The sequence below is a fragment of the Nelumbo lutea genome, chromosome 1 (assembly GCF_056320005.1).
Source record: "Nelumbo lutea isolate HS-2025 chromosome 1, American lotus-T2T, whole genome shotgun sequence".
Taxonomy (NCBI): domain Eukaryota; kingdom Viridiplantae; phylum Streptophyta; class Magnoliopsida; order Proteales; family Nelumbonaceae; genus Nelumbo; species Nelumbo lutea.
The window spans coordinates 21,400,014-21,417,474 of NC_142684.1; the positions used below are offsets into that span (position 1 = coordinate 21,400,014).

General features: G+C 41.3%; 1 protein-coding gene across 3 annotated transcripts in view; it reads left to right on the top strand.

Annotated features, from left to right (window-relative positions):
* The window catches only part of NADK2 (NAD kinase 2), a 61,229-nt gene extending 44,481 nt beyond the window's left edge, over window positions 1-16,748 (top strand). For 2 of the 3 annotated variants that reach the window (XM_088977679.1, XM_088977690.1), the window contains 2 exons: window positions 13,309-13,410; window positions 16,308-16,748. In XM_088977679.1, coding sequence (XP_088833805.1) covers window positions 13,309-13,410; window positions 16,308-16,511 — 306 coding nt within the window. In that variant the 3' untranslated portion in view covers window positions 16,512-16,748. The remainder of the gene's footprint in view (window positions 1-13,308; window positions 13,411-16,307) is intronic. The other variant, XM_088977701.1, reaches the window with a different exon arrangement.
* The last annotated feature ends 713 nt before the right edge of the window (window positions 16,749-17,461 follow it).

Here is a 17,461-nt window from a genome sequence, read left to right on the forward strand (position 1 = left end):
AGTGTTCAGTGTCTAATTACTTTCCAATCTGCTGCCCAGTTGGGCTTCCTTGTATGGCGTGGGACCCAAGCATTGATCTACACACCAGCCACATGGGTTCGGCCCAGCCTTTAATACAAGGCCCAGCCGAATTCACTGAAAAACTCAATGAACCCCTTGAGTCCATCATATGGACCCTATGGGCCCAACACTTACATTAAGTGGTCCCTGGGCCAAGCCATCTTATAAAAACCCAGGGACTGTGGGCGGGTGCAAGATTAGCCCATCAGGTATTATCCTCAATGGTCTTACACTTAACCTCTCAGCCCTTAATGATCAAGCACTGCCCGACAAGAGAGGACCTCTCCCTCGGCTGCAAGGAACAGTGCCACACTCTCCTCTCACATGGATCCCGGGAATTAAAACCATTTGCAAACAATTCGAAACCGTACATATATATATATAAATATATTAATTTTGCAAAACAAAATTCCAACGATTGAAATCAACTGCCGGCAGTTTGGTTTCCATCAGAGAGAGTGCATTCCCGATCATTACCCTTTGTTCGACAAAGTGACTGATTCTGTCACTATGATCACCCACTCAGATGAATTCTCAAACAGCCCCAACATACCCAGGTTTTGATCCCCGCTAAGGATCTCACTGATTGGCATATCAAAGGCAGCCTGATCCAACACCTAGTGAAATGTCATAATCGAGTCTAGGGGTCAGGTGTAACTTTCCAGTTTTGCCCATCTATCTCAAAGGTCCAGGGCAATACTGGAAATCTGGTCCGGTTCAAGGATTCAAGTAATCCCATACGGCATGTGCCTCGGGTCTTACCCTGATGGCTGAGATAGGCCATCCCAACACTTGGTGGCACACCAGTATCAGCCTTGGCAGGATAAATCTCCCCAGACTTATCCAACGGCTGTGAACATTTAAAACTAACATGAGTCTCTATAAATGTCCAGTTTTAGGGTTTTACACAGAATTAAACCAAATAACATGAATCAAACATGCACTTTATTTATTTCCACTAAATAACAAAAGTACATCAAAACAGATTGAAGCTAAGAGCATACAAAACTGTCTAACAGCTCCCACTTGCACTTAGGTCCAATCTGGTACAAGCCGGAGTCCCATACTTTCCACGTGTTTCTCAAACACCTTCTGTGTCAGTGGCTTAGTCAATGGGTCTGCCACATTATCCGCTGATGCTACCTTCTGAATCAGGACGTCCCCTCTACCAACGATCTCCCGTAGTACATGGTACTTTCTCTCGATGTGCTTCGACTTCGAGTGAGCCCGAGGCTCTTTAGCCTGGGCGATCGCTCCATTGTTGTCACACAACAACGGGATGGGAGATGTGCTGGATGGAATCGCTCCCGATTCGTGTATGAACTTCTTCATCCACACGGCTTCCTTGGCAGCTTCACTTGCGGCAATGTACTCGGCCTCAGTTGTGGAGTCTGCAGTGGACCCCTGTTTGCTGCTTTTCCAGCAAACAGCACACGATCCTATCGTGAAAACATACCCAGATGTAGACTTTCTATCATCTGGATCCGACTGGAAATCGGCATCGGTATACCCTAGAACTTGTAGTGAACTACCATCGAATACCAGACAAAACTCTTTTGTCCTTCGAAGGTATTTGAGTATGTTCTTCACAGCAGTCCAATGCTCCTGTCCTGGGTTTGCCTGGAATCTGCTTACCACACTCACCGCCTGAGCAATGTCAGGGCGAGTGCACAGCATGGCATACATGATGCTCCCTACGGCTGAGGCATAGGGAATGTCTCTCATGCTCTCAATCTCCTCAGAAGTCTTGGGAGACATCTTCTTGGAGAGAGTGACTCCGTGCCTGAAAGGAACGTTTCCTTTCTTGGAGTTCTCCATGCTGTACCTCTTGACAATTTTGTCAATATAAGCAGCCTGGGATAATCCAATTATCCGCTTCGATCTATCTCTATAGAGTCGAAGACCCAGTATGTATGAAGCTTCTCCAAGATCTTTCATGGAGAACTGCTGTGATAGCCATACCTTGACCGAAGTCAACATTCCTACATCATTCCCAATGAGTAGGATATCGTCCACGTACAACACCAAAAAGGTGATCTTATCCCCACTGGACTTCCTATAAACACAGGGCTCATCCGGATTCTGCTCAAAGTCAAACATTTTGACTGCAGAATCAAAACGGATGTTCCAACTCCTGGAAGCCTGCTTAAGTCCATATATGGATCTATTAAGTTTACATACCATGTGTTCCTGACCAGCAGCAATGAAGCCTTGCGGATGCTGCATGTAGATATCTTCACTAAGATCTCCATTCAGGAACGCGGTTTTGACATCCATTTGCCAAATCTCATAGTCATGGTACGCTGCTACAGCTAGCAGGATCCTAATGGATTTAAGCATGGCCACGGGCGAAAAGGTTTCCTCATAGTCGATGCCTTCTTTCTGAGTATACCCTTTCGCCACCAAGCGAGCTTTAAAGGTCTCAATCCTGCCATCGGGGCCCTTCTTCCTCTTGTAGATCCATTTGCAACCAATTGCTTTTACCCCGGGGGCCGGATCCACTAGAGTCCAGACTCCATTGGTCTCCATTGAGTCCATTTCAGCCCTCATGGCCTCCACCCACTTCTGGGAGTCTATGTCTAACATAGCTTCCGCGTAAGTCACGGGATCCTCTTCACTAGTCAAGGTTTCCACCAGGTAACTATCCTGGTCATAACCATATCAGACTGGTGGTCTGGATACCCGGGCGGTTCTTCTAGGTTGGTCATTACCTGGAATTTGTGGGACATCTCCCACTGCTCCTGAGCTTTCCTCATCAAGAACTATTTCCTGACGATGGGTGTCCAGGATGTAATCGGATTCTAAGAACTGGGCGTTTCGACTGCAGAACACTTTCTGCTCACTCGGGTCATAGAATAGATAACCCACCGAATCCTTTGGGTAGCCTATAAACAGGCAACGACTGGTTTTAGATTCCAACTTGTCCGCACTTGTTCTTTTAACGTGTGCAGGACAACCCCAAATCTTCAAGTGTCTTACACTTGGCTTCCTTCCGGTCCAAAGTTCATATGGAGTTTTAGGAACTGATTTGGTTGGAACCCGATTCAGCACGTAGATAGCAGTCTCTAATGCGTATCCCCAAAAGGATGTGGGTAATTGTGAGCGTACGAGAAGTGATCGGACCATGTCCAACAAGGTCCTATTCCTCCTCTCTGAAACACCGTTGAGTTGAGGTGTAGCAGGAGGAGCTAATTGTGACACTATCCCATTGGCCTTTAAGTAGTCCCTGAATTCGTCAGAGAGATACTCGCCACCTCGATCTGATCGAAGGGCCTTAATTTCTCTCCCTAACTGTTTCTCGACTTCCTGTCTGAACTCTTTGAACTTTTCAAATGATTCAGACTTATGTCTCATTAGGTACATGTAACCATATCGTGAAAAATCATCTGTAAAGGTGATGAAGTACACGTGTTGATTCCGTGTCCTAACACTCAGGGGACCACATACATCAGTATGTATCAGGTCAAGTGTGCCTTCAGATCTTTCAGGCTTACCGTCAAATGGCCGCTTAGACATCTTACCTTGAAGGCAAGGTTCACAAGTGGGAAGATTTTCTACGGTTAGAAAATCCAAAGGACCATCCTTTACCAGCCTTGTGATTCGGTCAATACCGATATGGCCAAGTCGGTAATGCCAGAGGCACGTGGGACTTACTGTATCACGATTCCTTTTCTTGGGATTTTCGACCGACGTAGTTTCGGTTAAGTTAGTTTCCAGAGAAGGATGTAGAACATAGAGACCGTTCTCTTGTTCCCCGCATGCGATGAATTTATTATTCCGTTTAACAGTAATCACATTACTAAAATAAACAGTATATCCATCAGCACACAGTTTTGAAACAGAAATTAAATTTCTTCTCAAGTTCTGTACATAAAGACAATCTTTAAGTACAAGTATTCCTTCTTTAAAAACTAATTCTACGGTTCCTATTGCCGCTGCTGCAACACTTGCAGTTGTTCCCAAGAATAATGTCACTTCACCTTCACTCAACCTTCTGCTAACTTTGAACCCCTGCAGTGAGTTACACGCATGAGTTGAAGCCCCAGAGTCAACACACCAGGACACAGAAGTAACTAACATGTTAGTTTCTATGACACAAGTTTCGATGTTACCTTTCTTAGATTCCAGGTAGGCAGGACAATTCCTCTTCCAGTGGCCGGTCTGCTTGCAGAAGTGACAGACATCAGATGCCTTGTTCTTCTTCTGCTTCTTAGGATTGGTAGCCTTCTTCTGAGGCTTCTTTGCCTTTCTCTTTTTCTTGCCCGATTTGTTAGCTTCAGCAAGCATAACCACAGGCTCATCCTTCTTGAGTAGATCCTCGGCTCTCTGCAACATATTGCTGAGTTCCTGGACGCTGACATTCAGCTTATTCATATTGTAGTTCATTGTGAACGCATTGAAGGAAGAGGGCAAAGAATTGAGGATGGCATCCACTTGCGTGCCAAGATCTAGCCCGGATCCAAGAGCTTCAAGTTCGTTAATGTAACCCATCATCCGAAGACAACGGTCATGAACTTTCTGCCCTTTGGTCATCTGCGCGGTCATGAACAATTTCAGGACCTTCTGTCGAGTAGAACGGTTCTGCTCTTCATACATTGTTCTTAGACTGTCCAATATGTCCTTGGCTAGTTCGATCTGATCGAACTGCCTCTGTATTGAGTTGTCTAATGAAGCAACGACAAAGCAGCGGGCTAGGGAGTTCTTATCCTCCCACTCTTGGTAGTCCCTCCTACGGGCCTCAGAAGCCCTATCACCCGGACGTTCCGGTGCAGGATTTTTCACTACCTTGTCTAACTTTTCGGAAGTTAGGACCAGCATAAGATTTCTGTACCAGTCGGCATAGTTTGGGCCCTTAAGCTTGTTATCGTCTAGAAGCTTTGCAAATTGACCGTTTGCCATTTTCTGATGAAATAGCAAAATCATTAGTCCACAACCTTAGTTTGATTCATGTTACCTACATAGATATGGCTTTTAATCTATGTTCCATTCCCATTTGTTCATCTCTGAGATTTCCCTCCTTTCTCAGTGACGGAGACGACGAAATGTCTCTGGAAATGTGGGAAATCACATGGGGTGCGTGAAGCCAACTGTTTCAGCTGCATAACCTCACCACCTTTCTGTGACGGATCATATCCACTCATCAAATGAGTTTCCCTTTGGCCTCTGTCAGACAAGGTTCAGAGCCGTTTTCAGGTAAACCTTTCTGTCCAGTGAGTGCTTACCCATCATATTCAGGTTACGCCAAGGTACCGTGAGAGAGTTCCCATTTTCTGGTGAAGCCCCTCCCACATCGGTCTATGACGCCCCTATCATCTTATGAAACACTCTAATAGATCCAACAACAAATGGATAGCCAAATTTTATGGTGCGTTTCCTCATTACTGAAGGACCCATTATTGTGCTAATGACGGAAGGCCTTTAGAGAGTCCATCACATGGGTCTCCCTATCACAAGCATTCATATTTGCTGGAGGGAACAAAAACGCCCTAGTTTTAATTTAGGTCAAACCAGAGTGGCTCCCACTGATTTTCATAAAGTCAGATTTCTGGTGGGCCTTAATCGGCTAGGGGTTCCGTACGCATCCCTTTTCAGGGTTGTGGGGCCCACCAAGCAAAGAGGGGTCATCCAATGACCTTGAAGGACACTATGGCAATGATGTGCATTCAGCCATGGTGTGCGCAAGAGCCACTAACGAGTCTTCATGGGCCAAGTACTTATGGCCCATGGTCGCAGCACATCAAACATCCAAACATCACATGTAAATGAGGAATTGATCCAATCAATTAACTGCTGTAAAGCCCATTGAATAGCCCATTTAAAAACTAAGTCATTAACAATTACTGACTACTAGGTGTATGGGCTGAATCGCAGATAGCAGTTTGGCCCATACAGCTTGTCTCACAGTAATGGGCCTTTTGCAGTTTTAACCCTTTAAAACTGGGCTTTACAGGTGGGCCGAATTAATCCTTGTAATTGAACATCAGATTTGGAACAGCAAGTGTGAGAAATACAGACTGAAAAACAGTCCCTATCGAACCCCAGATTCGGTCCAAACAGTTTTGGTCCAATCTAGTCCGAGAGGATCCAAAACTGATTTTTAATTCAAGAATTAATTCATGAAAGATCTGAAATTAATAATTTTGATTTCAAACAATCACAAATCAAACTATGGACTGTTCGCACCACCTGCAAAACAGAGGTTAATCACAAGGGTTGCAGTTTCACAAACTGCAAATCGCAGAAAGCGATTTCTCCAACTGCAAACCTCCAGCGCCGCCTTCTTCTTCCTTCTTCTTTAATCAAGAAAAATAACAGAAATCCTATTTCTATTAATTACATTCTTGATCAAATCCTATACATTCAGTCTAAAATAAAAAAAAATTATTTACAAACCGAATATAAATAAATAGAAAGAAAAAGGGTGCGCAGACTATCTGCGCCAAATCTGCACTGCGATCTCCAGGTTCGAACAGTCCATTAAATCAAAATAAATAAAGAACAATTCTAAATAAATTTTGGATTTAATAAAATTAATTTCAGATCAATCGCCCTTAACAAGAAACAGTTTCTTGAAATAAAAAAAAACAATCTGCGCAAATCCTGATAGAACACCTTCTATCGATCTGCGCAGGGTCAGATCTGATTTTCTTTTGGTTCAAGATTCAAACCTGTGGCTCTGATACCACTGAAAGAATGGTAGGATCCATCTAATGGACGCCATAAAGGTTGCGGAATGGGTGGGCGAATTTCAAAAATTTCCTACCTTCTTCCAACTGGGAATCATATTCCCTAAATTTAGAATACAATATTCAAGGATCCTACTTGAACCATAATCAAACTAGATCTGTACCAAAAGATAAATGGGAGGAATATACCTGATCCGGAGAAGCAGTATCTCCCAAAGTTGGTGTTCACGCCCAAAGAATGCTCCAAGATCCGTTCCTGCTGAAGATGACACAGCTGTGGATGGAACAGAACCAGCAGGGTGCGTCCTACACACTGGATCCTTCACAAGAATCCTCTGGAAGTACTAAACACTGAATCCTTTTCAGTCTTTCTTGCAAGACTGATGTCATGAACAGATTTCTTGACTTTCTTTTCTGCAAAGATCTAATCTTGCAATGGCAGATGGCGGCGGCAGGAGGAGATCTCCAAATCGAAAAAGGCTGAATTGCTTTTTCTGTTTTTCTGGGGAGTATGAATCAAATATGATCTGAATTCGCAGGAGATATCCTATACCTCTTCAAGGTGGTTCGAAATCTCCTCCTTTCTTCTTGATTAAGAAACCTCCTTTTTAGGAGTTATCCCAATCCAAATCAGTATTTGGATAGGGGATAATCTTAATCCTTTTCTACAGATAGAGTTAGCTTACTCCTGATCTTATCAGGAGGTTACCAGATTCAAATCTAATTTGAATTTGGTCTCTAAGAGTGGATAAGGCTAAAGGCCCAATCCTTTTACTAACTTTAATCTCAAATTCGCCCCATGGATGGGTGATCATATCAGCCCACCTCGAAATGGGCTTTTGGCCCATTAAGTGTTCAGTGTCTAATTACTTTCCAATCTGCTGCCCAGTTGGGCTTCCTTGTATGGCGTGGGACCCAAGCATTGATCTACACACCACCACATGGGTTCGGCCCAGCCTTTAATACAAGGCCCAGCCGAATTCACTGAAAAGCTCAATGAACCCCTTGAGTCCATCATATGGACCCTATGGGCCCAACACTTACATTAAGTGGTCCCTGGGCCAAGCCATCTTATAAAAACCCAGGGACTGTGGGCAGGTGCAAGATTAGCCCATCAGGTATTATCCTCAATGGTCTTACACTTAACCTCTCAGCCCTTAATGATCAAGCACTGCCCGACAAGAGAGGACCTCTCCCTCGGCTGCAAGGAACAGTGCCGCACTCTCCTCTCACATGGATCCCGGGAATTAAAACCATTTGCAAACAATTCGAAACCGTACATATATATATATATAAATATTAATTTTGCAAAACAAAATTCCAACGATTGAAATCAACTGCCGGCAGTTTGGTTTCCATCAGAGAGAGTGCATTCCCGATCATTACCATTTGTCTGACAAAGTGGCTGATTCTGTCACTATGATCACCCACTCAGATGAATTCTTAAACTGCCCCAACATACCCAGGTTTTGATCCCCGCTAAGGATCTCACTGATTGGCATATCAAAGGCAGCCTGATCCAACACCTAGTGAAATGTCATAATCGAGTCTAGGGGTCAGGTGTAACTTTCCAGTTTTGCCCATCTATCTCCAAGGTCCAGGGCAATACTGGAAATCTGGTCCGGTTCAAGGATTCAAGTAATCCCACACTGCATGTGCCTCGGGTCTTACCCTAATGGCTAAGACAGGCCATCCCAACACTTGGTGGCACACCAGTATCAGCCTTGGCAGGATAAATCTCCCCAGACTTATCCAACGGCTGTGAACATTTAAAACTAACATGAGTCTCTATAAATGTCCAGTTTTAGGGTTTTACACAGAATTAAATCAAATAACAAGAATCAAACATGCACTTTATTTATTTCCACTAAATAACAAAAGTACATCAAAACAGATTGAAGCTAAGGGCATACAAAACTGTCTAACATACAACTGGGTGGTGTAGGTCTGAATGACCTGTGACTGTGTGACAGTGGTTTGCTAATATTTCTTGGGGAATTATAGTACCTATGTGCCAAGTAGGATGAAGGGGTATATATAAGGGCTGCCTAGCTTCTGAACTGTTTCCTTGAATGTGTGTGGTGTTCCTAAAATCCTTTTTTGACTGAACTAAGGACCGACTTACCTGAATTGTGGAACTGAACTGTGGCTGAATTGTGATTGAATTGAAGTGAACTGTGACTGAACTGAACTGTCAAATCAGACCTTTTACCATGTCATCTGAGGATTCCAGTGTGTCTAGTGGGCCTTCCAGTCAAGGTGGAGTGGGTGGAGGATTTGACATGAGCTTCCCCATGGCTATGATACCGTTTGATGGTCTCAATTACCTAGAATGGTCAAGGGGAATCATACTGTACATCACTGCCAGGGGGAAGGTGGGCTATATTAATGTAGAACCAAAGAATCGAAGTCTCAGGGTGTAGAGCATGACAGGTGGAATAAAAAAAACAGCATGGTGATGTCATGGCTGCTACTTTCCATGCTGCTTCCAGTCAGGAAGACGTTCATGTGGGATGAAACAGCTGTTGAGATTTGGGAGCAGGCAAAATCTACTTATTCAGAGCAATGCCATTATGCCAAAATATATCAGCTGCAAGCTGCTTCCTCTACTTGTAAGCAGGGGGAGCGGAGTCTCTCATCATACTACTAAGATCTGACCTCGATATGGAAAGAACTGGACCACTATCAGAATATAGACTGGAAGTGTGATGCTGATGGTAAGGCCTACAAGTCTTTGGTTTCCCAGCAACGGGTCTTTGCCTTCCTCTTAGGGATGAACCTGGTATATGAGTCTCTTAGAGTTCAGATATTAGGAAGTAAAGAACTTCCTTCAGTACAAGAAGTGTATGCCCTACTACAATCCGAAGAGAGCAGGCGGAATGTGATGAATAACTCCGAGGGGGAACAAATTGCCTTAGTGGAAAAAAGGAGTGTGGCTGTAGGAGGCAACAATTCTTTTAAGGGTGACTTCTAGAGGAAGGTGGATGATAAGGATAAGTTATGGTGTATCATTGTCATAAAGCTAGACATATCAGTGATACATGTTGGGGTCTCCATGGGAAACCAAAATGGGCTCAGAAGTTGAGTAAAAAATCAGATCAGAATAAGAAGCTGGGACAGCAAGGTCAGAAAAAGTTCAATAGAGCAAATTAGCCTTACAGGAATCTCAGCAATCTACCACTACCAGCCTCCTTGGATCCGATCCCCAGGAAGATATAATTAACTCTTTCCATGACCATTTAAAGCTATATGGGAGGACAATTCGCTAGATGGATTCTGCTCCTCCTGCCTCGACTTCCTTTGCATCTGCTTCAGGTAATGGTAGAGGAGGTAGCACTTCATCGTCGCAAGGGCCAACTGAGTTCAAAAGCTATGGAGAAACTTGAAGTTGTACCACCAACATCATCAAATTCACCGGGGACAAATCCTATCCAACTAGGTACTATAATTCCTGTTGATATTCCTGACCCTATTGCTATTGATTCTTCATCTGCCAATGAACTTAACATCCCTATTGCATAAAGGAAGGGAGTTAGGTCTTGTACCACCAAACATCCTATCTCCCATTTTGTCTTCTATGAGAATATCTCATGCTCCTTGAATGCTTTCCTCTCTTCCATTGATAATGCCCTATCCCTAAAAATGTGCCAAAGGCTCTTTCATTGCCTGGATGTACATATGCAATGAAAGGAGATAAATGCCTTGCATAAAAATGGTACATGGGAGTTAGTGGATCTTCCTGTGAGTAAGGAACTGGTAGGGTGCAAGTAGGTTTTTACAGTAAAGCACAAGGCATATGGCATAGCAGAAAGGTACAAAGCCCGTTTGGTGGCAAAAGGGTTCACTTAGGTGTATGGAATAGACTATGCAGAGACATTTGCTCCAGTTACTAAGATGAATTCTATCAGGGTTCTTTTCCCTCTTGCTGCTAACCTTGATTGGGATCTCCACTAGTTAGATATTAAAAATGCCTTCTTGAATGGTGATCTCGAAGAAGAGGTGTACATGGTGCAACCTCCTAGTTTCTATGCCCAAGACCAAGAGCAGAAAGTGTGTAGGTTGAAGAAGTCCTTGTATAGACTAAAGCAGTCACCAAGAGCTTGGTTTATCAAGTTTCATCTAGCGGTGCAACGGATTGGCTACAAATAGTGTCGGGCCAATCATACACTATTTGTGAAAAGAGGAGAAGTGAAAATTGCAGTCCTGATTGTGTATGTTGATGACATAGTGATCACAGGCGATTGGAAGTTGGAATTTCAGAGACTAAAGGAATTCCTAGCCACTCAATTTGAGGTGAAGGATCTAGCATAGTTGCCAAGGTGACGCCTAGGCGACAAGGTGCCCTTGATGGCTCACCTCGCCCAGTCACCTAGCAGTTTTGCATACTGTGTCATAAAATACTTTTATATTGTTATTTTTTTGAGATTATAATTATAAAATAGACATTATTAAAGAAAAGTATTCATTTTTTGTGTTTTTAAACTAATTTCTTTTTATCATTTTCTTATTTAGGGTTTAATCAACACAAACATTGCTAACTGTTGTATTGAACACTCAATGACTTCAAAATCTGAACCAATAAGTAAGGGAAGAACTTAAAATTTTGTCTAATCAACACATATTTCTTCCACCTTTTCTTTTCTTCTTTTCCTATAACAAAAATAGGGGTTCAGCCCCTATATTTTTTGAATTTTCTTTCCTTTCTTCTTTTTCTTCTCATAAATATGTTGATTTTCTAGACTTAAACATAAAGTTTATAATTTTCTTATGAAAATTATGGATAGTTATTAAAGAAAGTTGGTTATGGAACCTAGGGAACTACCCTAGGATATGCGATTTTTACTTAAAAAAAGTCCATTGCCTAGGCGATGCCTAGGTGACAAGGTGCCCCCCCTATTGCCTAGCCTCTCCTTGGTGCCTTGAAAACTATGGGATCTAGGTCCCTTGAGGTATTTTCTTGGAATTGAAATAGCCTGTTCACAAAAGGGGATCATCATATCCCAAAGAAAATACATCCTAGACTTGTTACGGGATACAGGAAAACTTGAAGTTAAGCCTGTTGACTCTCCCATTGATTTAAACCACAGACTAGGTGATTGCCAAGGTGAGACTATCAAGGATGTAAAGTAATTCCAGAGACTTGTGGGTAGGCTATTATATTTGTCCATGACCTGATCAGACATTGCTTATGCTGTGGGGGTTCTTAGCCAATTCATGCATGCCCCCAAGACCACACACTTAGAGGTAGCCGATAGAATCCTCAGGTATCTAAAGAAGTTTTTGGGGGCTGGTTTGCTATTCCAAAGAAATGCACACTTGAAGATTGAAGTGTATACAGATGCTGATTGGACCGAATCAATTGATGACAGAAAGTCCACTAGTGGGTACTGTACCTTTGTGGGAGGGAACCTAGTCACATGGAGAAGCAAGAAACAGAATGCTGTGGTGAATCCAGTGCTGAATCTGAGTATAGAGCAATGTCCCATGGAGTGGCTGAAGTAATGTGGATAAAGAACTTGATGTATTAACTGGGGTTTCCTGTTGACGACCCCATGTCATTGTATTGTGATAACAAGGCTGCTATCAACATTGCAGCCAACCCAGTTCTCCATGATAGAACTAAACATATTGAGGTCGACAAGTATTTTGTTAGGGAAAAATTGTAATTGGGGAAGTGTGCACTCCATATGTCAGTTCCACAGATCAACTTGTAGACATCTTTACCAAGGGATTACATCATATGCGGAACAATGATTTATGTGACAAGTTGGGCATGATTGACATCTATGTCCCAAGTTGAAGGGTAGTGTTGAAATCAGTTAGTTAGTTAGCCCCCTTTTTTAATTCTTGTTATTTTTCTGTTCTTTAGTGCCGCAGGGGGCATTCTTATATTTTCCTTTCTTTTATTATTAGTTGAGACGCCCTAATATAAATACTAATGACTGGTGGCTACCCCAGAATTCTCTTTGTCTCTCCTCTTTTCTCTCCTTTCTTCTCCCTTTCTGGTTCTGTTTCTCTGATATTTTTTACCCAGAAAACAACATGAATGAACTCGCCCCTAGAAATTATCTCTTGATATAAGGCAAGGTTACTGGCTGGCCAAATCCTGTAATTTTGAATCATTGGACTGATAACTAGACCAAAAGATTTCAGGTATTTGGCCTTCTAGTGTCACAAGGAATATTTTAATTTTGTTTTGTGAACTTTCACTTTCTTTTCATTCTATTATGTAAGACGCACTAGTGATCACACAATTATCTCTGGGAGTTAATTAGCAAGCATACCATTATATCACAGTATCATATAAATGAAATCTCTCTTTTGGTGCTTTAGGTTTCATATTCAGATGTTATTCCTTATGGGAGGGTTTATTTTTAATTTGATTATTTTTGTGAGCTTTATCTCAAATTTGTTAAATGCTTAGTACCTTTACTCTTGTTTAAATGGACTGAGATCATGTAATATCCATTTGCCCTTGCCATTGTTTTATGTTCGTTTTTTTTGTTAATCTTCTTTATTAGTCCTGTTTATGTAATCATGTTATGGATGATCTGTATCACAGGTTCACCCAAATGTTCCATGTATTTTGTTCACCCCGATATGTCCACACTCCCTTTCATTTAGACCTGTCATTCTCCCAGATTCTGCCCAGCTTGAATTAAAGGTGAGCAACTGATATCTCTAAACCACTATTGATGATCAAAACAGGGAGAAAGGAAAATTGATTAACGTCGTTTGTTTTGTTTCATGCTCTCAGGTGTGGGGCTTCTACTAGAATATCCTATAAATCAGATTTTACATTATAATGCATGCTCCTTTTTTTTTATTGGTAAAACCACGAATTTTATTAGAAATTGGAATGAGAGAATTAAAATTACACAATCATCAAGGATTCTCAGAAAGAGCAAGCAAGACCTGGAAACCTCAAAGGTAATGAGGTGAACTGCATTAAATCAAGTATAAAAACATAGAACAGGAAAGCGAATAATCTGTCAGAGTGGTATTCACGTCTATGTTACACCAAGAGTGCATTTAACAGTGGATTATAACAGGAAAAGGAAAGAATTATTGAATGCTTTTAGATCAATTTCCTGAATACTGGTGTAAGACAGAATAGGCCTTGTTTGGTTAAACTTAATCGAACCAACTCCTTTTTAAAACATGATGCTACTAAGACTAAACTTTCTGGAGAACCTTGTTCTTTGTGCCTATGGGTTTAATCTTCAGAGCCCTAGGATGAGGGGCTCTGGAATTTTTTAACAAAGGAAAATGAGTGTACAAGCAGTATACATGCCTGTGCCCCCCCTCCCTGCTGGCCAAATGAAAAGAAAAAACGGGACCCAATAATAATGTCTTAGATCTGGAAAAAAAATCTCCCAGGAAGAGCTTGAACCCAAAGCAAAAAAGAAAATCTCAATCAACAGTAAACAGTCTATTAATGTTCACATCTTCTACAAAAAGCACCAAACTTAATGAATAGGAGAAACAATCATTTCTCCCCTTTTCCACTGAAGTTGGAAATGTGCTACCTTTGCCTTCCAATGCACCTGGCTTCACCATGTTCCAGACTTCCAGCTGAGGAGGTTATGCTCCTCCATATTAATTCCACTCTCCTACCCCTGGCATCTCTGGTGTTCTTGATTTTCATCCCTAGATGTCTTCTCTATCCCTCTTTCAATTTTCTGAATGTACACTTGGCATGCTTCTTCCCATCCAGGAAAAAGAGGCTCAAGCACTGACATTATTTCCGTCCTCTATTCTGTTGAAAGCAACTATTGGTTGAAACTACTGACATTTTTATGCCCCTCTTAGTTTCAACATTAGACTTTTTTATTATGGCTGCAGATCATGATTTTAAACAAATTCTCGCAGGCATCCTTTATCATAGAAAAACGATTTTAATTCTTCAGGATTCCATTGGTACCATCAATACCAAACAATAAAATCTCCTAGGAACCAACTGTATTTTCTAATAAACTAATTACCTTCACCTGGAAGTATGCAAAAACACCAATACAGTTGCAAAATGAAATATTTCTCTGACATCTTAGGCACCATGTTTGGGAGGCTTGATCTTTGGCTTCAATGTGCATATCTCATCTGGGGTTCTATAATTGACCAATTCTTTAGCTGGTAGTCTCATAAGGCTAGGAGTACGTTGTCTTAGTGATCATCCTCCCAACACAGTTTATATTTTGTTTCAGATCAGTTTATGCCTTGTCTTTTGCTAAGATTGTTGGTTTATTCCCTTTGTTCTTTGGGTCACTTGATGGTTATACTACTTTCTCTTTCTATTTTATTAAATTCTTTCAGTTATCAATGAATATTAAGGAAGTATTCGGCCAGAACATACCATCCCGTAAGCAATTCTGTAGTATTTCTTTAACCATTGTTGCTCCTCTTGGTCTTTGTTTCTCATCCCATTTTCTGGACTTTTCTTTCTATTTCCTTTTCTCATCTCTTGTATTTCTTTATTTTCTTCTTATTGATTAACGAATTTCCCTTTAAAAGTCCTTTTCTGTTTATCCTGAAGTATATTTTCTAATAGCACAAGTGAGAAATTCTCAATTCCTTTATATTACCCCAACAATGTATTTTATGTAGTAGCTGAAAAGCGCACCTTTGTTTAGTGGAAGATATGATATTTGGCTCTTAATTTCTTAGGCATCAAAGTAGACAATTCTTTCTTTCAACTGGTGACTGGTTGACTTGTGTACATAACCTGCTTAAAATATGATCCTAAATTTGCAATGGCACGCGTTCCAGTCGAATCATCTGAAAAAATATGCAGTCAATAAATATCCAACTCCTTAAAAGGTTAAAGTTTTTTTTTGCGGGATTATTCCTGTAAAAATATGGTTGAAGGAGATGCAAGGATCAGATATTTTATGGGAAAGGGAGCCACCTGGCAGCAGGGGTGCAACTCGGGTTGGCCCAAGTTAACCTACTACATTGTTTTGGGCTTGAATTTCGAACCTGGCAGTTACTGTGCACCCCTTGAATGTCTTGAGATATTGTATCTAGACAGAACATTTTTTTTCAATGATTGGACTGATGAGCCAATCATATTGTCTAAGGCTTTGCTAAAATATGGGTTTAGAAAGTTGGGTTGTATGTTAGGACCTGGATTGTAGTGTGGTCTGTTTCTTCCTAGCACCCTTCTGTGGGCTATGCCTCTTTTGACCTTCCTCATAGCTTCCATACAGAACCTGCCATGTTTCTTCCACATAGAGGTGTTATCTGGCAATTCCAATCTATACACCAGGGCCCCTCTGGAAATGGTGACCTGTGCAATCTTCATTTTCTACATCATCCTGTGGCCATTCTTTTATTAATGTCTTCAACAGGAAACATTGGCTGCTGAAACTTCTAATATTGTAATACATACCTAAGATGATAAGATCTGACCACCTGGAAAGGGTTTTGTGGCTCAAATTTTCCCCATTAATAGGGAATAGTGAGAAGAATTTGTGTTAGTTGTTAGTAGTATTTTCCATTTTAATGTCTTCAAATATTTCCTCAAATCTTTTTTTAACTGCAAGCTGTATTGGAATTCAACAGATCCCAGAGGATACACGAAGTAATGCTTGGGTGTCGTTTGATGGGAAGAGAAGGCAGCAGCTCTCAAGAGGAGACTCTGTCCGAATATCTATGAGCGAGCACCCTCTGCCAACAATCAACAAGTCTGATCAAACTGGTGATTGGTTCCGCAGCTTAATCCGCTGTTTAAATTGGAATGAAAGGCTAGATCAGAAGGCCCTATGAACTATAAAGCCTTTGAATTAGTCTTGTAGATGAAAAGACTGGCCTGATCTTAGTTAAATGTAAATATCTGTACAGATTATAAGTTAATAGTTAGAAATGATATTCATAGATTGCAAAAGACAATGATGTGTTTACCGACTCCCACAGAAAGGCAGGTCAGGCTAGCTTAATTTTTCATATTCTAAAATGTATCCAAATACTCTCTCAATTCAGTAATAAAGGTTGAATCTTCGCTCCCATCGTTGCATATGTTTATTTTACCTGGAGTATTCATAATAGGTAGTACCTGTTTTTCCTTCTTGAGTTTGAAACTTGTGTTCTTTTGTCATTTCTTTGAGTTTGAAGTTTGTGTACTATTTTGCCAAAGCAGTCGTGAGAAACTTCCGCTAATTATTCCTCACTTTATGGGTTGGGGTAACCTGTATTTATTTCCAACAGAATGAAACTAGAACCAAACTTCATCAAAAGAATCATCTTACCGCATAATAGAGTGCAAATACTTCAGCCTTTTTAGAAATCAAGAATTTGTATACTGATATAGAATATGGGTTGGCATGGTTTTAAAAACTGGACCGGATGGTCGGACCAGTTGACCCAGGAACCGGTCAGGCAATCGGTTCCATTTCACCCTAAAACTGCTATTGGGCCAAAAATCGTTGATTTGATCAGCAACCCATTGATCTGGGCAGCCAAGCCGTCGATCCATTGACCCAGATAACAATTTTTGCCATCTTTTATTTTAATTATTTATTTTTTAAATCAGAACATGTCATCCATTTGAACCAGATGGTCGAACCATTTGACCTAAGAACCGGTCCTCAAAACGGTTGTATCCGGTCCAGTTTTTAGAACTTTGTGGGTTGGAGTCGATTGTATTTATTTACAACAGAAAGAAACTGGAATAAAACTTTATCAAAAGAATCATCTTATCACATAATAGAGTACAAATA